The 19,609-nt window shown below is 39.6% G+C and overlaps 3 protein-coding genes across 6 annotated transcripts in view; 1 reads left to right on the top strand and 2 right to left on the bottom strand.

Annotated features, from left to right (window-relative positions):
- The window catches only part of EPRS1 (glutamyl-prolyl-tRNA synthetase 1), a 38,414-nt gene extending 35,975 nt beyond the window's left edge, over positions 1–2,439 (bottom strand). For both annotated transcript variants that reach the window (XM_031595933.2, XM_031595942.2), the window contains exons 1-2: positions 2,283–2,439; positions 506–590 (exon numbers count right to left, since the gene is read on the bottom strand). In XM_031595933.2, the coding sequence (XP_031451793.2) occupies positions 506–590; positions 2,283–2,328 (131 nt within the window). In that variant the 5' untranslated portion in view covers positions 2,329–2,439. The remainder of the gene's footprint in view (positions 1–505; positions 591–2,282) is intronic.
- A 3,336-nt stretch (positions 2,440–5,775) lies between these two features.
- BPNT1 (3'(2'), 5'-bisphosphate nucleotidase 1) lies at positions 5,776–16,244 on the bottom strand. Of its 3 annotated transcripts, XM_031596009.2 has the most exons (10): positions 16,044–16,244; positions 15,201–15,282; positions 13,692–13,816; positions 11,427–11,531; positions 11,089–11,196; positions 10,560–10,608; positions 9,463–9,554; positions 8,277–8,474; positions 7,312–7,417; positions 5,777–6,389 (listed from the first exon to the last, which is right to left on the bottom strand). In XM_031596009.2, exons 3-10 carry the CDS (start codon positions 13,806–13,808, stop codon positions 6,241–6,243), a joined length of 924 nt encoding a protein of 307 aa, XP_031451869.1. In that variant the 5' UTR covers positions 13,809–13,816; positions 15,201–15,282; positions 16,044–16,244; the 3' UTR covers positions 5,777–6,240. The 3 variants fall into 3 exon arrangements, with proteins under 3 accessions (XP_031451877.1, XP_031451869.1, XP_031451858.1); XM_031595998.2 differs by lacking the exon at positions 15,201–15,282; XM_031596017.2 differs by lacking the exons at positions 13,692–13,816; positions 15,201–15,282 and having other exon boundaries at positions 5,776–6,389.
- Positions 16,241–19,609, top strand: part of IARS2 (isoleucyl-tRNA synthetase 2, mitochondrial) — a 24,639-nt gene continuing 21,270 nt past the window's right edge. Inside the window, exons 1-7 of the mRNA XM_031595986.2 lie at positions 16,241–16,506; positions 16,664–16,786; positions 18,039–18,195; positions 18,719–18,867; positions 18,969–19,018; positions 19,117–19,226; positions 19,312–19,402. Coding sequence (XP_031451846.2) covers positions 16,282–16,506; positions 16,664–16,786; positions 18,039–18,195; positions 18,719–18,867; positions 18,969–19,018; positions 19,117–19,226; positions 19,312–19,402 — 905 coding nt within the window. The 5' untranslated portion in view covers positions 16,241–16,281. The remainder of the gene's footprint in view (positions 16,507–16,663; positions 16,787–18,038; positions 18,196–18,718; positions 18,868–18,968; positions 19,019–19,116; positions 19,227–19,311; positions 19,403–19,609) is intronic.

Below are 19,609 nucleotides of genomic sequence, written 5' to 3'. Positions count from 1 at the left end.
TACAAAATCTCATAAGATCATAAAAATCTAGCTCCCACCCCAAACTTGAAAATATTTATTGCAATAACAGTATTAGTTTTCAAAGGTCATACATTAGCTTTCTTCAAAAATTTCTAAGAGCATTTCCACATGATGCAGATGGATACAGTTATAGTATAGTTGATAGTGTGGTACAGTTATTTAGCACTTTTCTGAGATAACACCATTCACTTATATTCACGATTGAGCACATAACAATGCCACATAAGCCTTAAAATTAATTCTATCACATACGTATGAATGCAAAGAATCACATATACCACTCTCATAGTATAAAATAGCCTTACTTTTGATAACTCATGGTACATCAAAGAAGGCAAATACCTAAACAATAAAGTGAGACAACAGTAATGCAGTCATTAATAGAAGTATTCTTCTCCAACCAGAAAAGGTTACTGTCAATGTTACAACCATGTGATTTTTAAAACTGCTGACCCAAAGCAAGAAGAGATGCAAAGTCACTTACTCAGATACATGAAGGATGGTTTCCTTGCCTTCTTCCACTGAAATTTTGACATCGTTCTTCACAAGCTCTACTGTCAGCAGAGCTCCTTTAAAAGACAAGAGACAAACATATTCAACTCTCTTCCAGTAAAAATACCTTTCACAGTAGCAACAAAACAGCTATGCTTCTCATCTAATTTGACAAAGCGATTGAAGTGCTCCTTCAAGTAAGATTGCTCAGGAAAGAAATCAATGTTCAATCTCATATGCAGGAGAATTATTCTTGGCAACCCTCGTGGTCTGAAATTGATAATGCCCAGCATACAGTAATCTGCAGTGCGCTCAGCAACAGTCAGCAGCAACCCATTGTGCTTCCTAAGGGTACTGTAGAAATGAGTTCCTGTACCTGAGTACATGAAGAGATCATAATCAAACTGTTTCACCTGAATGGTATCAAAGTGTACAACACCACAGCCCTGACAATATTTTTAACACTATTTAATGTTTATGAAAAGACTTGCAGAGAAATTCTATTCAAGACAAATACAAGAAACTTAGAGAGGCTCCTCAGAGTAGCTCACCAGTGACAGTGCAGAAATAAAAGATCTTCTAAGGCTATTCACCAGCTGGAGGACAGCTCTGTCCATATCCAAAGTGGCTCAACGCAACCTGCTCAGATCTTGATGCTCCATAGCACAGTGGAACGGCTTGAACAAAGCACTAAGCTAACGTGGCTGCATTATTTCTGGGCTGGCTCTGCTCCAGACCCTGCCTGCTGAGCTGGAGGAGAGGAGCTTGTGTTTGTGTGCTTTGCTCACAAGCACGTACAAAGACAGCAAGCTTTGCACAGGCATTACTTCAATGAAAGCAGCCAGAGGGCTATGCTGTAGGTCTGGAAGGGCATCTAACCAACCTGTTACCTCTTAGAGTCACAGAATCATTATAATTGGGAAAGACCACTAAGACCATTACGCCCAACCCATGTCCCTCCGTGCCACATCCACACTTCTTGAACCCCCCTATGGACAGTGACTCCACCACCACTTCTCCTAATACCTGAGCAACCTTGCTGCACATTTCACGTTCCCTGAGAACAACACAGAGACTGCCCAAGGCCGATGGCGTGTAGCTACTAATACGCTGCCCTACATACAAGTAGCTAGAAGCTCCCAGCTCCCACCCCAGTGCAAATGCCTCCTGTGGCACTGAGAACAGTAAGCTAACGTCCTCCTACCCCTGTTATCCACACGTGAAAGTCAGGGTGACATCGCTCACGCAACACATCTGAAAGGCCCTAAGTATGCTAACAGCACGGAAAGGCTTTGGAAATGACAAGGATTAGACCGGACGCGCTGTGCAATTAATACTGGGGACATTAATAGCTAGCACACGCCTCCCAGCGCAGCCATGACGAGCAGCACGGAGCAGGCAGGAGCGGGACGTGCGCTCGGCCGCCTCGTACAAACGCTGCCAACGTGCTTCGCTCGTAAGATGTAATATTTCTAGCATCATTACATAACCCCCTCAAATAAACCTCTAGTGCCAATTATCAGCTACAACAACAAACGCTCCACAGCCCCTACGCTCGCAGCTCAACCCAGGGAGCCGATGAGGGGAAGCAGGCAGCCCGAGGACAGCCGGGCAGCGGCCGCCCCTCACCGCCCGCCGGGGAGCGGCCGTTCAGCGTGCGGAGCCCGCAATGCTCCGCATGATGCAACGCGGCGGCACCTTGCGCGACCGCAGGCACCCCGAGAAAAGGGGGAGGGCGTGGGGGAAGGGAGGGCCCGGCCCGCGCTTACCGAGCGGGGGGCTGTCCGCCTGCACCGTGAGGCTCAGCGCCGCCATCCCCGCCACCACGCCGGAACCAGAGAAGAGAGCAGGGAGAGGCGGGGCGGGGCGGGAGGCAGCGCCAGCGCGGCGGCAGCACCACCTCCGGCGGCCCCGGCGTGGGGGGGAGGAGCCGGCGCGTCACTTCCCGCAGCGGGGCGGGCTTGGCAGCTGCTGTTCGTCGTGGCTCGGCCTTTCTGCGAAGCTTTGCGCGAGTTATGCGCCAGCGTTCTTAGGGTTGGGCTCTGACGGGAGCATCAGGGCTTGTTTTGTTGTTTTTTTTTTTTGCTGCTTTTATGTCACGTAAGCAAATAAAAAAGAGCACAGAATCATCGAATCATTAAGATTGGAAAAGACTTCTAAGCTCGTGGTGTCAGGTCGTCAACCCATCCACACTGTGCCCTCAGTGCCACATCTCCACAGTTCTTAACGCCTCCAGGGACGGTGACTCCACCACCTCCAGGCAGCCTGTGCCACTGTATCGCTGCTCTTTTGGAGAAGAATCGCACACAGCTTACCCTGTTCTCTTACAGTCTTATATTTCTCACATGCAAGCCTAGCAGCAGACCAATCTGATCTCAGAATTAATTACAAAACTACTGCACTAGCAGTTTTCTGTAGGAGGCAGGCTCTGGCTCACACTGCTGCAAGGACATTGCAGTGTCCCTGTGCTTTTTCACACTGTTTTACAGCACCAATTTGCTGGCAGAAGAGCTCATGGACACATGATTGGTGGAGCATGGCAGTGGGACAGCCAGACTAAATGATTTCCAGAAGTCCCTTCCAACCCCAACAATTCTGTGACTGTGTGTGTGACTGGAGCTTCCCTGCCAGCCTGTGTCCTTGACTCCTGCTGTTGAGTTTTGCTGCACATTTTCCATATATTTAGAGGCATTCTGGTTTCCACGAGCATGGGAAATAGCTCCACGCATAAGTCCGTTTAAACATTGGATGGTGTATGCTCTACACTCAGTGAAGCAACCATAAATGAGCACAGAGATTAATATGCATACATCAGATGTTAGATAGATTAAGGATATAAGCACACAGGTGAGTGTTTCTAGCAGTAGGTTCTGGACTTGACTTTACATTTGAATGATTATTACAAGGAAAGACTTATTAGCACAGGTTTTGTCTTTAAATCATTCTGTATCTCATTTTAAATTTTTTCACAAACTCACATACCAATTTTGAAACGAATACTAAAGTAGCCAAGAATCCTGGAGAAATGAGAATTACAGAATCATAGAATCTTTAAGGCTGTAAAAGACATCTAAGCTCACCAACTCAGACTATCCCATCCCCACTATGCCCACTAACCACGTCCCTCAGTGTCACACCTCCATGTTTCTTGAAGACCTCCAGGGACAGTGATTCCACCAACCCCCCTGGTCAGCCCGTGCCAGTGCATTACCAGTCTTTCTGAGGAGAAATTTCTCCTAATGTCCAACCTGAGCTGGATGTATAACTGAGTATGAAAATTAATCTGTACTTGCTAGGTGGTTCATACCTCAGTCACAATCAGCCTGTGGAATGACTAAAGATATAAGGAGCCAAAATATGAGGAAGGCTCTAATTAAAACAGGCTGAATCTGTCTTCCGTGCTATTACTAGTCATACACTTGAAGAAAAAGAAGACAGGTAGGCTCTAGATGAAAGAATTAGAAGCATGTGTTGTTCTTCTGTATGCAGCTTTTAGCGTAATTACAGCATCAAAGACAGGCTGATGATAGGTCAAGTAAAGTGACAATCTTGCTAATTTATCTGTAAACATTGTAAAGATAAGCTCTGCTCACTGAGGAAAGAGCTTCCCCAGTTCCTTTCCCATGTTTGCAGATGAAGAGACTAGGAACTCTTCAGCAAGAGTTGTCTCATTCATATCATCTGGCATTAAGATGTTCCTGCTTGCTTTAAGTCATCTAGCCCTAAGAACAGAGCAAGCCTGGAGATACTGCACTGAAGTCAGGTTGGCGTTACCAGTATGAGGAAAGGATTGAATCCAAAGACTCTTGTATGCAGTCTGAAAAGTAAATTGTAGGTGTTAAATACAAGAAATATGCATAACTTCACCACTGTTGAAAACTGAATTTTGAAATTTTGAGCTGTATGGAAAATGTATTTTTTTGTATATTACAGCTTTACAGAGCTAATGTAAAGACCCAGAGTGTGGTTATTAGGAGGACACTGAAGGGGTTTGGCTACTTTGCCATTCATTTGTCAGCAGGGGTTAAAGAAAAAAAGTCATGCTGGGCATTCAGGCATTAAGTAAGCAAGGACTGAGTTCAGGCACCCTGCCTAATACCACAGACCTGCGATCTTGACAGATGCCACTTTTCTATCCATACAGAGAACAGAGAAAGAAAACAGCTGTGTAGTCCATTGGAATTGGCAGCCACTCATGGCATGCCTCAGTATGAGTCACAGTCATTAATTAATGGAAGCAGCCTTCTTCTTCTCTCTTCGGAATAACAAAGGACACTTTAAGCTGGCAGTTTGACAATTCAGGTCACAAATAGTTGATCAGCAAAACTAAATTGTTATTTCTGAAAGAAAACCGTATGTTTCCCCTGTTTAAGCTCAGTCTCCCATCTTTTCCTGAGATAGCTGGATAACAGTAGCCTAATGAAGGTTATTCCCTTGGATTCTTTGGGACCAGAAAGTGTTTTTAATTGTTTGGATCTGTTTAAAATTTTAGAATTTGGTAAGCAATCTTTGTTCCTCCATTTGTGTCTAGAAGCACATTGTATTACATATCACTTTTGGGTACAATTAGTGCAAGTAAAGATCTTGAGGCATTAAGAAAATCCAATAGCCTTACAGTATGATGGCAGCAGGTCAGAAATGGGGGATGGAAGGAAATACAGCACAACACTTTTTCAATTACACTTTGAAACTGACAATTTCAAAGAAGTCATTTCAGTAACTGGATGACTTCAAGCTGCTCCCTGCATGTAAGATCTCCTGTACTTAAGTTTCCTATTGCTACACTGAAAAGAGAGCATCTCTACTTGCATGTAACTTCACCTTGGTTGATACATAGCTTGAACTGATTGAAAGACAGTCTTTCAAAAAGTGAGAACAGGTAGAGGAGAAGTTTAAGAGACTCACCAAGTAAAATAAAGTATATCATTCTAAAATAGTCTGATGAAAAGATTACTATCAACTGCCTAAGTTCAATGAATCTTCTGCTGCAAAAATGGCTTTTAAATAGCTAAATCATTTTGAAACTAAGAACCCCCTAGAATTAGCTAAAAACTACCACAGTTTTGCTAGATAGAGAGAACCACACTGTACACTAAATGCTGCTACAGGTATATGACAGAAATCCTGCGAGAAATATATTGCCTCAAAAATTGTGTGTATTTAAGGGAGAATCTTGGCCTATAACTATAAGGGAAGCCAAACAAAAACCAAACCAACTTCACTTCATCCTCAAATACATGCATTTAAAGATCACATTTCACTTGAAAGAATCAAAACCATCCACTTTTATTATAAATGTGATCATCCATCCATTTATTTATTTAACACAACAAAATCTTGTTGAGTACAAATGAGAAAAAACTCTAAACAAAATTTGGTAGATAAGTTAAAATGAATTTGTGCCCTGAATACTAAGATGACTTTTCAATTATGTTGTTATGATTAGCAGTGCATTAACCACAGTCATATCACATGGAATGAATACTCTATTTCCAAAGAATATGGAAAACAAAAGTTGAAGAAATGTAGTTATTAAATTATTTGCTAAACATAGCAAAACAATCTGATCCAACAGTCTGCAGGTAATTTTGAAATTATTGAATGGCTTAATGTAAGAATTAGATTCAGATTCCATAAAACAATTTCAAGCTCAGTTATCTTCTTTCTTTAATTTTTCTACAATCTCACCTTCTCAACTTTCCAGGCCAAGTGAAGATACTTTGTGCTTTAAGGCACAAGGGATTGTTTAACTGTGTTAGGAATACGACTGGCATAATAGTCATAATTTCTCAAAGTGGCAAGGACCCCAGCTGAATTCATGTGTTTTACTTCTTTGTTATATTGAAAAGAGTTTCCATGGATATCAGTTATCTTGCCTGCAAAACAAAGAAAAAAAATATTCCAGTAAAAAGGAGTTGGAGAGAGATAATCTAATTTATTAGTACAAGTGATAAAACAAAACAAACAAACAAACAAAAAGCAGCCCTTGAGAAACATGTACCTGTCTTTAGGTGTGAAATTTAATCTTTTCTCCTAGTTTGTGCACAATAGCTTTTTCTCAACTGATAGTAAATAACTAAGCAGGTGTGTTTCCTACCAGCAATATTTAAAATTCCTTGTTTCTGGAAAACTACAGCTATCACTTATGGATGAATTAAAATGCTTCCTGAGTAGATCATACACTGGCAGTTGATAGATAGAAAGTAAAATCCTGAGTTCAAGTAAGAGACAGGGTATGTATATACCACCAACTTTAGTATCATATAGAAATACCCCGGCTGGTCTTAAATGAGTTTCTGGAAATCACTTAGCAAGAGCAGTACAGACCCTTATGCAAACTAATTTAGCCACAAGATACCTGCATAACAAGGAGGCTAAATACAGCACTGTGCTGCCCCAGATTGGTTGTTTTTTTGTGTCTGAGTTAACCTGCTTAAAGCTATCCCCATTCTGAACACAGTAGAGAAGACTACAGAAGAGATAAATAAATGATGTTGTTATGAAGCACATCATTCTACCCACAGTGTGGGAGTTGCAACTAGATGATCTTTAAGGTCCCTTCCAATTCAACCATTCTATCATCCTGCATAATTTGTTGCCCCTTTGAAGTTGCTGCTTATTTAAAAGGGCTCAAAGCCCCCTAATGAATCATGATCATTTAAAAATACATACATACAGTCATTTTTCTTCCCAAATACATGTTTTAAAATTCTTATTTTTTCCTGTGATAAGTTTAAATAACCTATATTGATGCCATTTCACTTACCTGGGAAAGGATTTTGAATGCTATTAACTTACCTCCCACTGCATGTAAAATAGCTTCAGGTGCACAGGTATCCCACTTCTTGCATCCAGGACTGGCAAATACATAAGCAGATGCTTTGCCTTCTATGAGTTGAATGATCTGTTATGAATAGAGATTGGCAATCATTTCAAAGGATCTAGACATTTAGGACCATGGAAAAAATAACACCAGGAAACAGGGCTTAGGATCAGTTTGTTACTTTTAGAAAATGAGATCTTTCAGGTATAACTACACACACGCATATATATAGAGAGAGAGAGAGAGAGAGTGTATCTTTCTCAATGTTTACAAATATATACAAATATATTGTATATATATATATATATTTGTAAACTTTGAGAAAGATACACTCTATAACCATCCTGAATTATCTATTTTTGTGATTGTTATAAATACAGTCTAAAGGATGAAAATTTGCTTTTCATTGCAGAAACAAATTTTCCTATCTTGTAGAATATAAAAAGGAAAAATGGAAACAGGCTCTGTGTTATCTTGGAGCCATTTGGGCCTGTGCATATGTTGGACAAAAGAGACAGAACAGTCTGTTTTTGACAACTATGACAAAAGTAACTTTTCAAAATAACAGCAAAGAAGATATCACTTTGTGCTGTTCCTATTTTTATCCTTAGATGTTTGATTCTAGATAGTTGGAGCAATAGCATTACTATGATTAAACTGTATTCTCATTTAGTCATTCCAGTCTTTTTATAAATTTTACTGTATCTCCCAGAAATAGGATACAAATGAAGATGGACCTCAGCCATGACCAGCACAGCCCTTGTTAGAAATCTATCTGTACTGAATTTTGACTCCCTACCTCATGGCAGACTGTGCTAGGAACAGACGAGGAAATTCATTGTATATTCATGTAGGTAAACAAATTTTTCATTAAAAATTCTGTTTCTTTTTCCAAAGATATAACCTCCCAGTCAAACCAAAAGATTTAGAGTTTCCATACCTTGTTTCCTGCTCCTCCAACTCTGATAATGCTGTCTGGGTTCAAAGCACTGATGCAGTCGTTTACCAGAGTACTGCCATGCGAACGGGTGGTAACAATGATGTGTTTCCCAGCTGGTACTTCTGTGAGCTGAAATCCAAAGGCACCTATGCCCAGGACTCCCCAGATTGTTCTGCCCAATACAGCATCAGCTCCTGCCTACAGAAAAGTCCAGATGATGGTTAACAACAGTGACCAGTGTTTAAAGCACAAATGAAAAAGAGTGGCTAGAGACATCGTTCCATCTTAGGGAGTATATTATTAACACTGAGATACATTTAAATGGGGGCACTTAAAAAGAAGTACTCTACAGTTCAGACAGAGGAATCAGAATGCCTCAGCTCTTTCCATCTATGGCAATGACATGTCCAACTTTCAGGAGATTGTTTACTGTTTTCTAATCTGTGACATTATGGTGATGCATGACGTTCTGCTTCCCATGACTGACAAACTAATAGCTGCATATTTCTCTCTTTAAGGCACAATCTGTTACCGATACCTTCATTGTCATTTTGTTATGTTTTATCATATAGATGATAAACACATAGAATCAGCTGATGTGCATTATATTAGCTCAAGAGATTTTTCTTTCAATCTACTAAGTTTAATAAATCAGACTACATCCTGAGGTTGTTCCTACTAACACATGTAATAGTGTATTCAACTCAATATATGCAAATGTTGTAGGTTGACCATCTTGGACTTAAACCTGAGATGTGACCTTATGCACTCTAACCTATCTACCACTGATAGGTTTATTTATGGCTGCAGATTTAGGGCAGTTACCACATATCACAAATTGTATGGATTTAGTAAAGAACCTGTAGCCTAGACTGTAAGAACACGGATATATACTTATTTCTAAATAGGAATTTGTTATGTACTATACTAATATGTACAGTACATATGTGACATATACTGTCATACTACACAACCCTGTATAATGTTACCAGATCCTTGAGATTCAGTTCTTGGAAATAAACATTAAAAACTTTGTGTATGTAAAACAAAACAAAAAATTCCTTTTGTTACATCATTAACTCCAATGCACACTGCTTTCCAGTTGAAAGTTTGCTAACTGGAAATATCACTGAAGAGACAGTTACAAATCACCTAGCACTGTCAAACCAATCAGTGCATTTAATACCTCATAGTTGTAATATGGCTGATTAATAACTCCAGCTATTGCTTTGCCTCCATAAGCAATTCCAATGAGAACAGTGACATGGTCAAGGAGACCTGTACAGAAACAATATGAAGGTAGTTATGCTTGAAAAAAAGAAAGCATTAAATGAAAAAATGAATGAAAGTAAACCTTCAATAAAAGTTCATGAATTGATATGCAAAGTGGTATCTTAAAAATGCAAACACTAATCAGGATTTTCTGGTGTAATAGGTTGTTTGATATAATGCCTCAAGGTCTTCAAAGCATGCCCCAGAAAGAATTTCTCTAGTGTGAACTATGCTCTAATTAACACATAATGAGAAAAATTGAAAGATACATCTACGTAATGATATGTGATGATATTCTTCTAAAAATGGGAGTCTAGATTCTTCAATGGTCTTCAGAAACAGCAATTTTATGGCAGTTCTACACCTCTTCCCTGAAAACAGGGGAAAAAAATAACTAAAAGATTTGATGTTAATCAACTAAAAGATGCAGCAGGAAATTAGGGCAAGGTTTTGGCATACATTTTATGACATTTTTGTTTGTGTTTTCATCTTTACTATAAAGTCTATTTGTATGGACACAAATTGGGCTTTTCTGTGAATGATTTCTTTCCATAACCTAATAATAATGATTTTGGGGAGGGTTTTATTTTATCTTGAAATGACTACAAATACAACGACATCATTTGAATAGTTTGAAGAAAAGGGTGCACATGTAAATAAGCGTACACTTGTATGAACAGGAGGTTTAGTTCTCCAGTTCAAAGTAAGTATGAAAATGTACATTTATTTGAGTAAAAATCTTTTAAGACAATCTGCCAGCAATTAAAGGCAGCCTTTTGCTCCCTGAATTGACAAAAACTGATAGGAACTTGATACCCCATCAGGTTTATTCTATACCTGTTAGGACTGAGAGTGATGACTAAAAATTTCCATTGCACTTATAAAGTACAGAAACAAAGTCAGCCTTATGAAGTAATACTGTATGTAACTCCTATCATGAACCATATACATGTATGTAGTACTTTACTGCACTGCAGTAATTTCTTGAATCAGCAGAACTGAGAAGCCAACCTTCAGTGTACTCTTTGGTTCCATCCAAAGGATCAACCCATATTACAAGCTGTTAAAAAAATAAAGAACAGCATAAACAAATACAAATAATGTAGTTAAGCATGCAAAGTATATATATTTACTTTAGTATATATATTTACTTTTGTAAAGAAATAAATATATTCCAATTTTTCAGTCAGTGATATGACTGAAACCTACATTATTACTATTTTACAGAAAATCTAAAAAACTAATGAGAACTTGTTAGGAAATATCTTAACAGAGGTATCAGGGCTTAAATTAAGCATGGGAATGATATTCTCATGTCCAAAGTCAGTTCATTTTAAAAAATTTGAATCAGAAGCAAATTTCCATTTCTCACTATTGCACAAAGGGATACTCAGTGTTTCCAGCTCTAGAAACGTGATACTCATGACTTATGAGTATCAAACCAAAAAGAGAAACTGACAACACTGAAATCATTTTTATTTTTTTTTAATCAAAGCAATATAGAGGAGCGTAAAACACAAAGTTATATGTGTAAAATTACCTCTTCCTCTTTAATTCCTGTGTACTGAGCAGGACAAGTTTTCTTTAGGATTTCTTCACAGTAGCCATCTTCAATTAATTCCTCATTTACTTCTTCAGGAGGTAGATCCTACGAAAAGGAGTCTCAAAATTATTACAAAAAGGTGCTGCGCTCATCTCAGTTAGAGCTGTTGGTTTGCTTGCAACTTGATAAAGCTAACGTACTGAAAAATAAAATGGGATAGATTCCCTTTTTTTTTTTTCCTCTGCAAAGAGATGATTTTCTAAAACCTTGAAAGTATATTCCACTGCAAGTTACAGCAAGCTAAATTGTTAATATGAAACAAATGAGGTACTTACTTCTTCTCCTATGATTGTTGCTTTGGGAAACTTTCGTGTCAATGAAGCACAGATGCTCATTTGTACCAGTCGGTCAGCTTTGGTCTGCAAGTCATTGGCTCCACTCTGTCAAAAGGAGGAGAAGAATTCACATACATCAAAACATAACAAAAACAGTATAATGGTCTTCTACCCTTAGTCTTCATGAAACTGCTTATTTGGTGACATAAAATTTCTTTATCTAGCTACAGAAATTAACCACAGAAATGGAAGATAGTTATGGGTTACTTTTTTGGATGTTCCAAGCCTAGTCCATCCCTTATCTAATTGCCTACTCTTATAAGACTTGATATGTTGTATGAAAAGCCCCGCTCATCCTCTAATAAATTTTGGGTAAATTTGGTGCTGATTTACACACAGGGATATAGTGCTATTTTAGACACAAGCTTGATAGATCAAATTATTGCAGATCTCCTTGTTTCCATGACACATGAATAAAACCAGTACAAAGTAGTTCTTCAAAATGGTCATCAGTAATATCAATAAAAGAAAATAGCTTGACAAAATGTCTTTGTAACAAAAAAGAAAAAAAAGAAAGGTTACAAAGAGAAGCAGTATAAATGGTGATATTAGAATTGACTGAGAGGAAGTAAACTCTGAAAATCAGGAGAAGGAGTGGAAGAGCCAGATAATAGTTCAGCTGTTCTTGCACCACTTTTTCCTCATTGTGATAAATGGATGGGAGGTCACTGCTGTGAGGGAAAAGGTGGAACATTCTCTTCCTAACTTTTCTGAAGCTTTCATTCAATAAGGCCAGGAATTGGTCTTGATGTTTGTTGATTGCAGGAAGAGGGTGAATTATGAGAATTTTTTTGAAATTTTTGAAAAAATTCTTTTGTATATTTCTTCTCTCCAGACTCTTACTCTCACACTCTCTTTTTCTTTCCCAGCCACACTTGATAAAAAGATTGCAGGAATTCTCTGTGATTGCTAAATCCTCCAACAAGAATCCTTCCCGTTGCTCACTGTTTTTTATCTGATTTTGACTGTTTGTAGTATTCATAAAAATAAGGTAGGTGTAACCACTGTTTTTATTGAGAAGCTACATCATCTGCTACTTTTGATAGTTTTTGTTATACTGTACTTAAAAATATTTATTTGATATGAGTTCAAGATGTGCCAGTTTTCTTGCATTAGAAAATGATTGAGCAATCTTTGTTTCACTGGGAAATAAAATTAAAATTTTTGCTTTTTATTTCTTTAAGTGAAACTGAATTAATCAGTGAAACTGATAAAAGCAAGCATTTACTTTTGTATTAAAATTACCTTAAGCTAGCTGGATCCTCAAAGAGAAAAAAGAAAGCTGGACAGGGACTCTTTATGAAGGAGTGACAGGACAAGGGGTAAAAAGTCTTTAAACTAAAAGAGGATATTAGATGTTAGGAAGAAATTCTTCACCATGAGGGTGGTGAGACACTGGAACAGGTTGCCCAGAGAAGCTGTGGTTGTAGCATTCAAGGCTGGACTGGATGGAGCTTTGGGCAACCTGGTCTCACAGGAGGCGTCCCTGCCCATGGCAGGAGGTTGGAACTAGGTGATATTTAAAGTTTCCTCTAATCCAAACATTGCTATGATTCTATGCAATAATACAGATACTTAATGCAGCATATAGTATAGTAGCGTATTCATTAAGGCTAGAACTAAATTCAAAGTTAATTCCACCAATTCTAGTACTGCAGCCAATACCCAGATCCCATTTCATCAGTGCAGCATACTAAGTTAGTGCCAATTAAAAACATTGTGCAGATGACTGTCACTTCATGGGTTTTTTTTTTCAATTCAAAATGACTTTGAAAAGTATGACTTATTAGGAAAACTACATTTCATTTCTGTTTTAAGAAATTAAACACTGATTTGTCCTAATCCAGAATTACATGGCATAATACTGTATCCTGTACTACAGATGTCAGAACACAGGTATGGAAATTAATGGGAAAGATGCATTATTATAAATTCTGACATGGTATCTGAAGATCGTGCTTTGGGAGGGGAATTGGGACGAAATTATGGTTTCTTATGGCGTCTGAACATCCTGTAGGAATACAATTTAAAATGTACTTCTCCTCCAGTGTTCATTAAATCCTTTAACAAGGAATAGTTCTCAATTCAAAGAGGTGAAGTTTGGGATTGACTGTATTTCCTTCCCTTGTTGTTTACCTTCAAAAATACTAGTTTGACTTGCATCTTGATAAGAGAAATGAAATTGAAACAAAGTTAAAGAAATACCTTCTCTACTATCCCCAGATCTCCTCCAGCCATTACTTTTCTAACAATTGTTGCAGCTTTTTCTGCAACAGAATACGCAGAGGCAACAACACGCATGAGCAGAGTTGGAGAAGCCATACTGAATGCTGAAAAGAAACAAAAAAGAAAACATGCACACTTACAGGGAAAATATTTTACTTAACATTCCAAGCAGATGCAGTTTGTTTAAGCTGAATAAGAAGGGGAAAGTGAATTACTTTCTGAGAATAGTAATAGTAAGCTGTGACTTTTAAATACAATTAAAAGGTACACAGGTATATTGTGCTACTTTAGACACAAATTTCTAATATCAACATACTGACACTGGAACTACGTTTCCTCACTTAATTGGCATTAAATAAAAACTAACCAATAAAAAACCCCAACACAACTACAGCAGCAGAATTTCTCCATCATAAAAGCCATGAAAAAGTGAAATCTCTACACAGCACTCATGTATTGAGTTCAGTTTTTTTCAGTTCTGAACCTACAAAGTTCATTCGTGGCTAAACTCAAATACAAAATTACTGGACAGGATGCCAAGAGCAACTTACCCTTTATTTTATTGTAAAGAAATGGATTTTTGTATGTGGACTGATTGTGGACACAAAGTAAGCTAATAATGCAAACACTGCACTTGTACGTGAAAATCTGTTCACCTAAATTTTACCATTCTTTCTATATTTCTTGAACTTCTCTTGATTTCTTTAAGAAAATCTACTACATTCCTTTTCTCAACACTGTATGTCCTGTCACTGCATTGTCTACATCTGTTCCCCAGAACATTTCGGTGCAATCCATTATGCCCTCAGTTCCCAAACTAAAGAATAACTATAGCTGTAACTAAAAGCCAATAATCACCCTTTCCTCCCAGGTTTTCTCTGCCTGAGGAGTAAGATGTACTGACAACCGTTCTGTATTCTTTAAAATGCAGAGCTCATTGCTTTTTATGTTTTCCTATCCGTTCTTCTACTGCATGCTTTTTGAGTTGAGCTCACGTACATGACTTAATTCCAGGTAAAACACTTGAGCACAGAACTAGAAAAAACACAGAGGAAATAATTAATCCCTGAACGGAACACAATAAACATTAGGCTTCTTTCAGAGTCACAGACTGTTTGCAGCCTTTTCTGCAAGTGTTGCACAAGTCACGGTACAACAGGTCACTACACAACACACCTCCTTTCTTGCTTATCTACTCAGTATAATACAAGGTCTATAACGTGGTCTACAGCTACTGTATAGATGTGACCCCAGTTTCACCTCTGCTTAGAGCAAATGCAAAGAGCAATGTTAGAGGTATCAAAATCCCAAATGTAGCTGGTTTTAGAACCTTCTCAGCATTTAGAAACATTGTATAGGTTTCTCTAAAGGCCAGAACTCTGAAGCTAAAAGAGTAGGTAGATTGAGGAACTATTTTCAGAAAGCACAGTAGCTAATGTTAATTATTATTTACAGCTCATAAATGGGAGCAATGTGCTTCAAACTCACGTGGAATAGCCAAGGTCCAGCCCCAAAGCTGTCTGTCTTGGACAGGCAACAGCAGTCACAGGACAGATTTTGGAAATGCTATCTGAGGCCAAAAAAAGCAGCTCTGAAAGGACTGAAAAGTGGTGGAGCAAATACGTGTCACAGCACATGGCAAGATGTAGAACACACCGCCACAAGAAATAAGTTAGCAGGAAGGAAAATTGAATGTTCACCGTGCCCATTCTTACAGAAACAAACCTACTTCCTCTCTGTAGGGAAATCTTTCAGTAACACCTACAATTCAAATATTCTTATGAAAAACAGGATTTATTAAAGAGAAACAGAAACAGCGGGTTCAACACTGCCTTCCCTAGTGCTGAGCAGCTAACAAAGCGCAAACGTGCTCCTGCAGCAAGGGGTGCCTTCTGTTTCACAGCTGCATCTCCTGTGCGGCACCAACCCTGGTGTGCCACACTTTTACACGCTCCTTCTGGCGAGGACAGTGCCGAGCGTACATTTCTACACCACGTTCAACATTCTAACAGCTCGCTTTGGAACAACAGGTTTGGGCTTGGACAGAACGTTTGCCAAGAGAAATCTTAAATCTGCTCTTAAATCTGAGCATTACTTTCAAAGCACGTTTCGTAGGCAGTCCATCCTTTAGCCTAAGCAACCAAATCACCGAATACAGCTGAACACACTGAGCGTCGCTGCCAAGTCAGCTCGCTTTCAGGGCTATTAAAACAGACGTGTCCTGCAGTTCTAAGCTCACACTCCGACCTAAAACCACCACCGTACAACAGGACGGCAGCCCTCAGCCCAGCCCAGACGATCTGTGAAGCACCGTCCCGCAGCCCCGCTCACCTCCACCTCACAGCGGACGCTGAGCTCCTCACGCTCCCTCAGCTCCCGGCAGCCTACAGTATCCTATCGCAGCCCACAGCCGCCCCTCAGCCCCGCGCTCGGAGCAGCGCTTCGCCGCGAAGGGAAAACAAAACGCGTTGCGGCGCAGCGTGTCCCTTCTGGCGACCCGTCCCCGCCTCCCCGCTCGCCGTAGTGCAGCCGGAAGTGCTCGCCGTGCGCGGCCCTTGGAGCCGTGAAGATGCTGGGGGCATGGCGGGCCGCGCCGCGGCTACGGCTTCGCGCCCGCTTTGGGCCTGCGTGTGGTTGGGCGCGGTCGGCCGCCTCGGAGGCCGACAGCCGGCAGCCTGCGGAGGAGAGCCGGCAGGAGTCGCAGTACCGGGACACGGTGCTGCTGCCGCACAGCCGCTTTGCCGCACAGCTGCCGGGCCGGCTGCAGCCCGACACCGAGCTGGAAATACAGCAGGTGCGGGGCCGGCAGGGCGGGGGTCGTGCCGCAACTTGGGCTGCGCCTCCGCCCGGAGCGTGCTTCGTTTTGGTCTGTTTTTAAAGTGCTTTGCCACTCGACTTTGGGAAGTGCACCGAGGTGTGACAGTTTGGGTGTTTTCCTCTTGTCTCCACAGAAAAGTGGTTTCTTGGAGCTGTATTCGTGGCAAAGGCAAAGGAAAGCCAAGCAGGAGTTCTGTCTTCATGATGGACCGCCGTATGCCAATGGAGACCCTCACGTTGGCCATGCTTTAAATAAAGTAAATACCTACTTGTATACATACTGCTGGGGAAAATAAACTCAGAGGGTGGTGAGGCCATGGCACAGCTGCCCATATTGCTGTGGTGCCCTGTCACTGGAGGTGCTCCAGGCCAGGCTGGATGGGGTCCTGGGCAGCTGAGCTGGGGGGTGCAGCCCTGCCCATGGCTGGGGGTAGGCTTTGAGGTCTCTTCCAACGCAAACCAATCTATAATTCTGCGCTGCTGATCTGTTTTGAAATGATAAATGCTTCCTGTAACACACTGCGTACTCTCCATTGCCATTTATTATTAATAACCCTTCCAAATGTTCGGGTTAATTTTGGTATTCAGGGCTTTTAATTTTCATTTTGTGGGCAAAAACAAGTGATAGAGATGCTGTAAGACACCATAGCGGTATGAAGACACTACCATGACAAACACTATATGCAGTAGTAAACAGTACCTGTGTGCTGAGTGTTCATCTGAGGCTGTTTCTGAAAAACAAGAAAATATTTTTAGAGAAAATCCATTCCTAGAGGATATTTGATATTAAATGCAGCTTGTGTTTGTTATCACACATTTGAGTGAATGTTTATTTTTGGTCATGCACTTCTAACACATACACACAGTTACTGTAGTGCATGGTTGAGCTGTGCCTTGGGGTTCTTTTTTTCCTTAGGGTATCTTGCAACCTTGTTGTATTGCATTTGTTCTTTATCTTGGTACCCTTAATAGAACCACTGATGAAATGTTAGTGCCTTTTAAAATAAGCATTTCAGTTTCAAATAATGATGCTTAATATGCTTGGGTGTGTTTAGATTCCAGCTTGAGAGTGATAGTCTTAGAAATGCTACTGAATGGGAATAAGTAAAATGTTTCCTACAGCTTCTTAAGGTTCTGGTGTAAAAACTTACATTTATGAAAGCCTCTCATTTTGGTAAGTGGTCATTGATATCAAGAAACAATAGTGTGTGCACTAGGCAGACACTGCAGGTCTTGCTAAATGCTTGAGGGCAAGCAGGATTTGTTCACTTCAAGTCCTGCAAGTTTATATCTGATCTTTCATTTTTCCAGAGTGTGATTTCTTTTGATGGGAAATCTTTGAAGTTCTGCCAAAGTGCAAAAAGATGACCAAGGAGAATCAGAAACATGTGGCCTTCGATGTAAATTAATTATGTTCCCTTTAGTATTTGTTTTTAATAAAAGAATCTTTAGTCATACTGTCCCGACTCCACGTGGGGGAGCTGCAGTGCTAACCTTCTGTCCTTTCAGATTTTGAAAGACATCACTAATCGTTTCCACATGATGAGAGGCTATAAAGTGCATTATGTGCCAGGATGGGATTGTCATGGATTGCCAATTGAATTGAAGGCATTGTCAGAAGTCAAAGGAGCTGAAAATCTGTCACCAGTGGAAATTAGACAAAAAGGTAAAGTACTGTTTGCAGTATCTATATTTGAAAAGTTGGCTTAAGCATTTCTATGTATTACTCACTATATTTTGAATTTTATATATAGTTTTTCTACTTTACTGTAAGCTGTTAATATCAGGTATTGCTGATATTTTCGAAGGCCACTGTATCTATTTTCTAAGCATACTGTGTAAAATATAATATTAGGAGCAACGTGACTCAACACAGGCTGAATTTGTTGTTGTAATGAACGTGTGTAACACTGACCAATAATTTAAAAATAAAAACAAAAAACAGAGGGTTTAGTTTTCTGCTTTACTTAACTGTATCTTTTTACCTCTTGCAGTTACTTTATGTCACTACTCTGAAATATCTATATACTTTAGCTTGATTAATCTATATAATGCACATCAGTAGTTAGTGTATAATTTCTGTATGTTCAGCTCAGCCTCTTCTTAAATATGTTAATAGTATATTTTAAATGTTTCTATACTGACTTTAGTGGATGAGAGCATATAATTAATTGAACTATACCTTTCAGCTAAAGAATTTGCAGAAAGAGCCATTGAGAAACAGAAAGCTGCCTTCATTCGTTGGGGCATCATGGCAGATTGGGCCAACTGCTATTGTACATTTGATCCAAAGTATGAAGCTAACCAGCTGAGAGTCTTCCACAAAATGTATGATAAGGTATGCTGAATGCTGACTTGCTCATGAAGTACGTATGTTTTGATTTGTTTTATGACTTTTGAGTCTCTTAACATTTGTTTTCCTTTCCCTTTCCTTGTTAGGGTTTCATTTATCAGGACTATAAACCTGTGTTTTGGTCTCCTTCAGCAAAGTAAGAATCAACTTACTGTTTTGCCTTCTAAATTTTAGCAAGGCTATCAGTAGCTTTTCATGCTTAAGCATATTAACTTATGTTTGTTAACTACCCAGAACAGCCTTGGCTGAAGCAGAGCTTGAATACAACGAGCAGCATGTCAGTCGTTCTGTGTACATGAAATTTCCCCTGCTGAAATCACCACCTAAGCTGGCCTCTGTGATAGGTATGACTTCCGTGCAGATATTAAGACTGACGGTTCTTATTTTTATCATAATTTTAAGTAAAGTGCTTCCAATTTACGTCTTTAGATGGATCATCCCCTACCAGTGTGCTGGTCTGGACCACACAACCTTGGACTGTGCCTGCGAATCAAGCAGTTTGCTACATGCCAGATGCAGAGTACGTGTGTTTAACTTGATCTCATCATTCTTATCAATATTTATCAGCGAAGTTAAAACATTTTGAACTACCATTACATTTCTTAAGGCATCGTTTTTTAAGTGATGCAATTGTAAACCTCATTCTTAGCTCAATTAATACATTAATTTCTGTTTTCATTTCTAGTTAATTCTTCTTTCTGATGCTGTGCTATCTTGAAATTCTTTT

This window comes from Phasianus colchicus, chromosome 2 (genome assembly GCF_987193195.1).
Source record: "Phasianus colchicus chromosome 2, bPhaCol1.hap1.1, whole genome shotgun sequence".
NCBI lineage: Eukaryota > Metazoa > Chordata > Aves > Galliformes > Phasianidae > Phasianus > Phasianus colchicus.
This window is presented reverse-complemented; position numbering and strand designations above follow the sequence as displayed.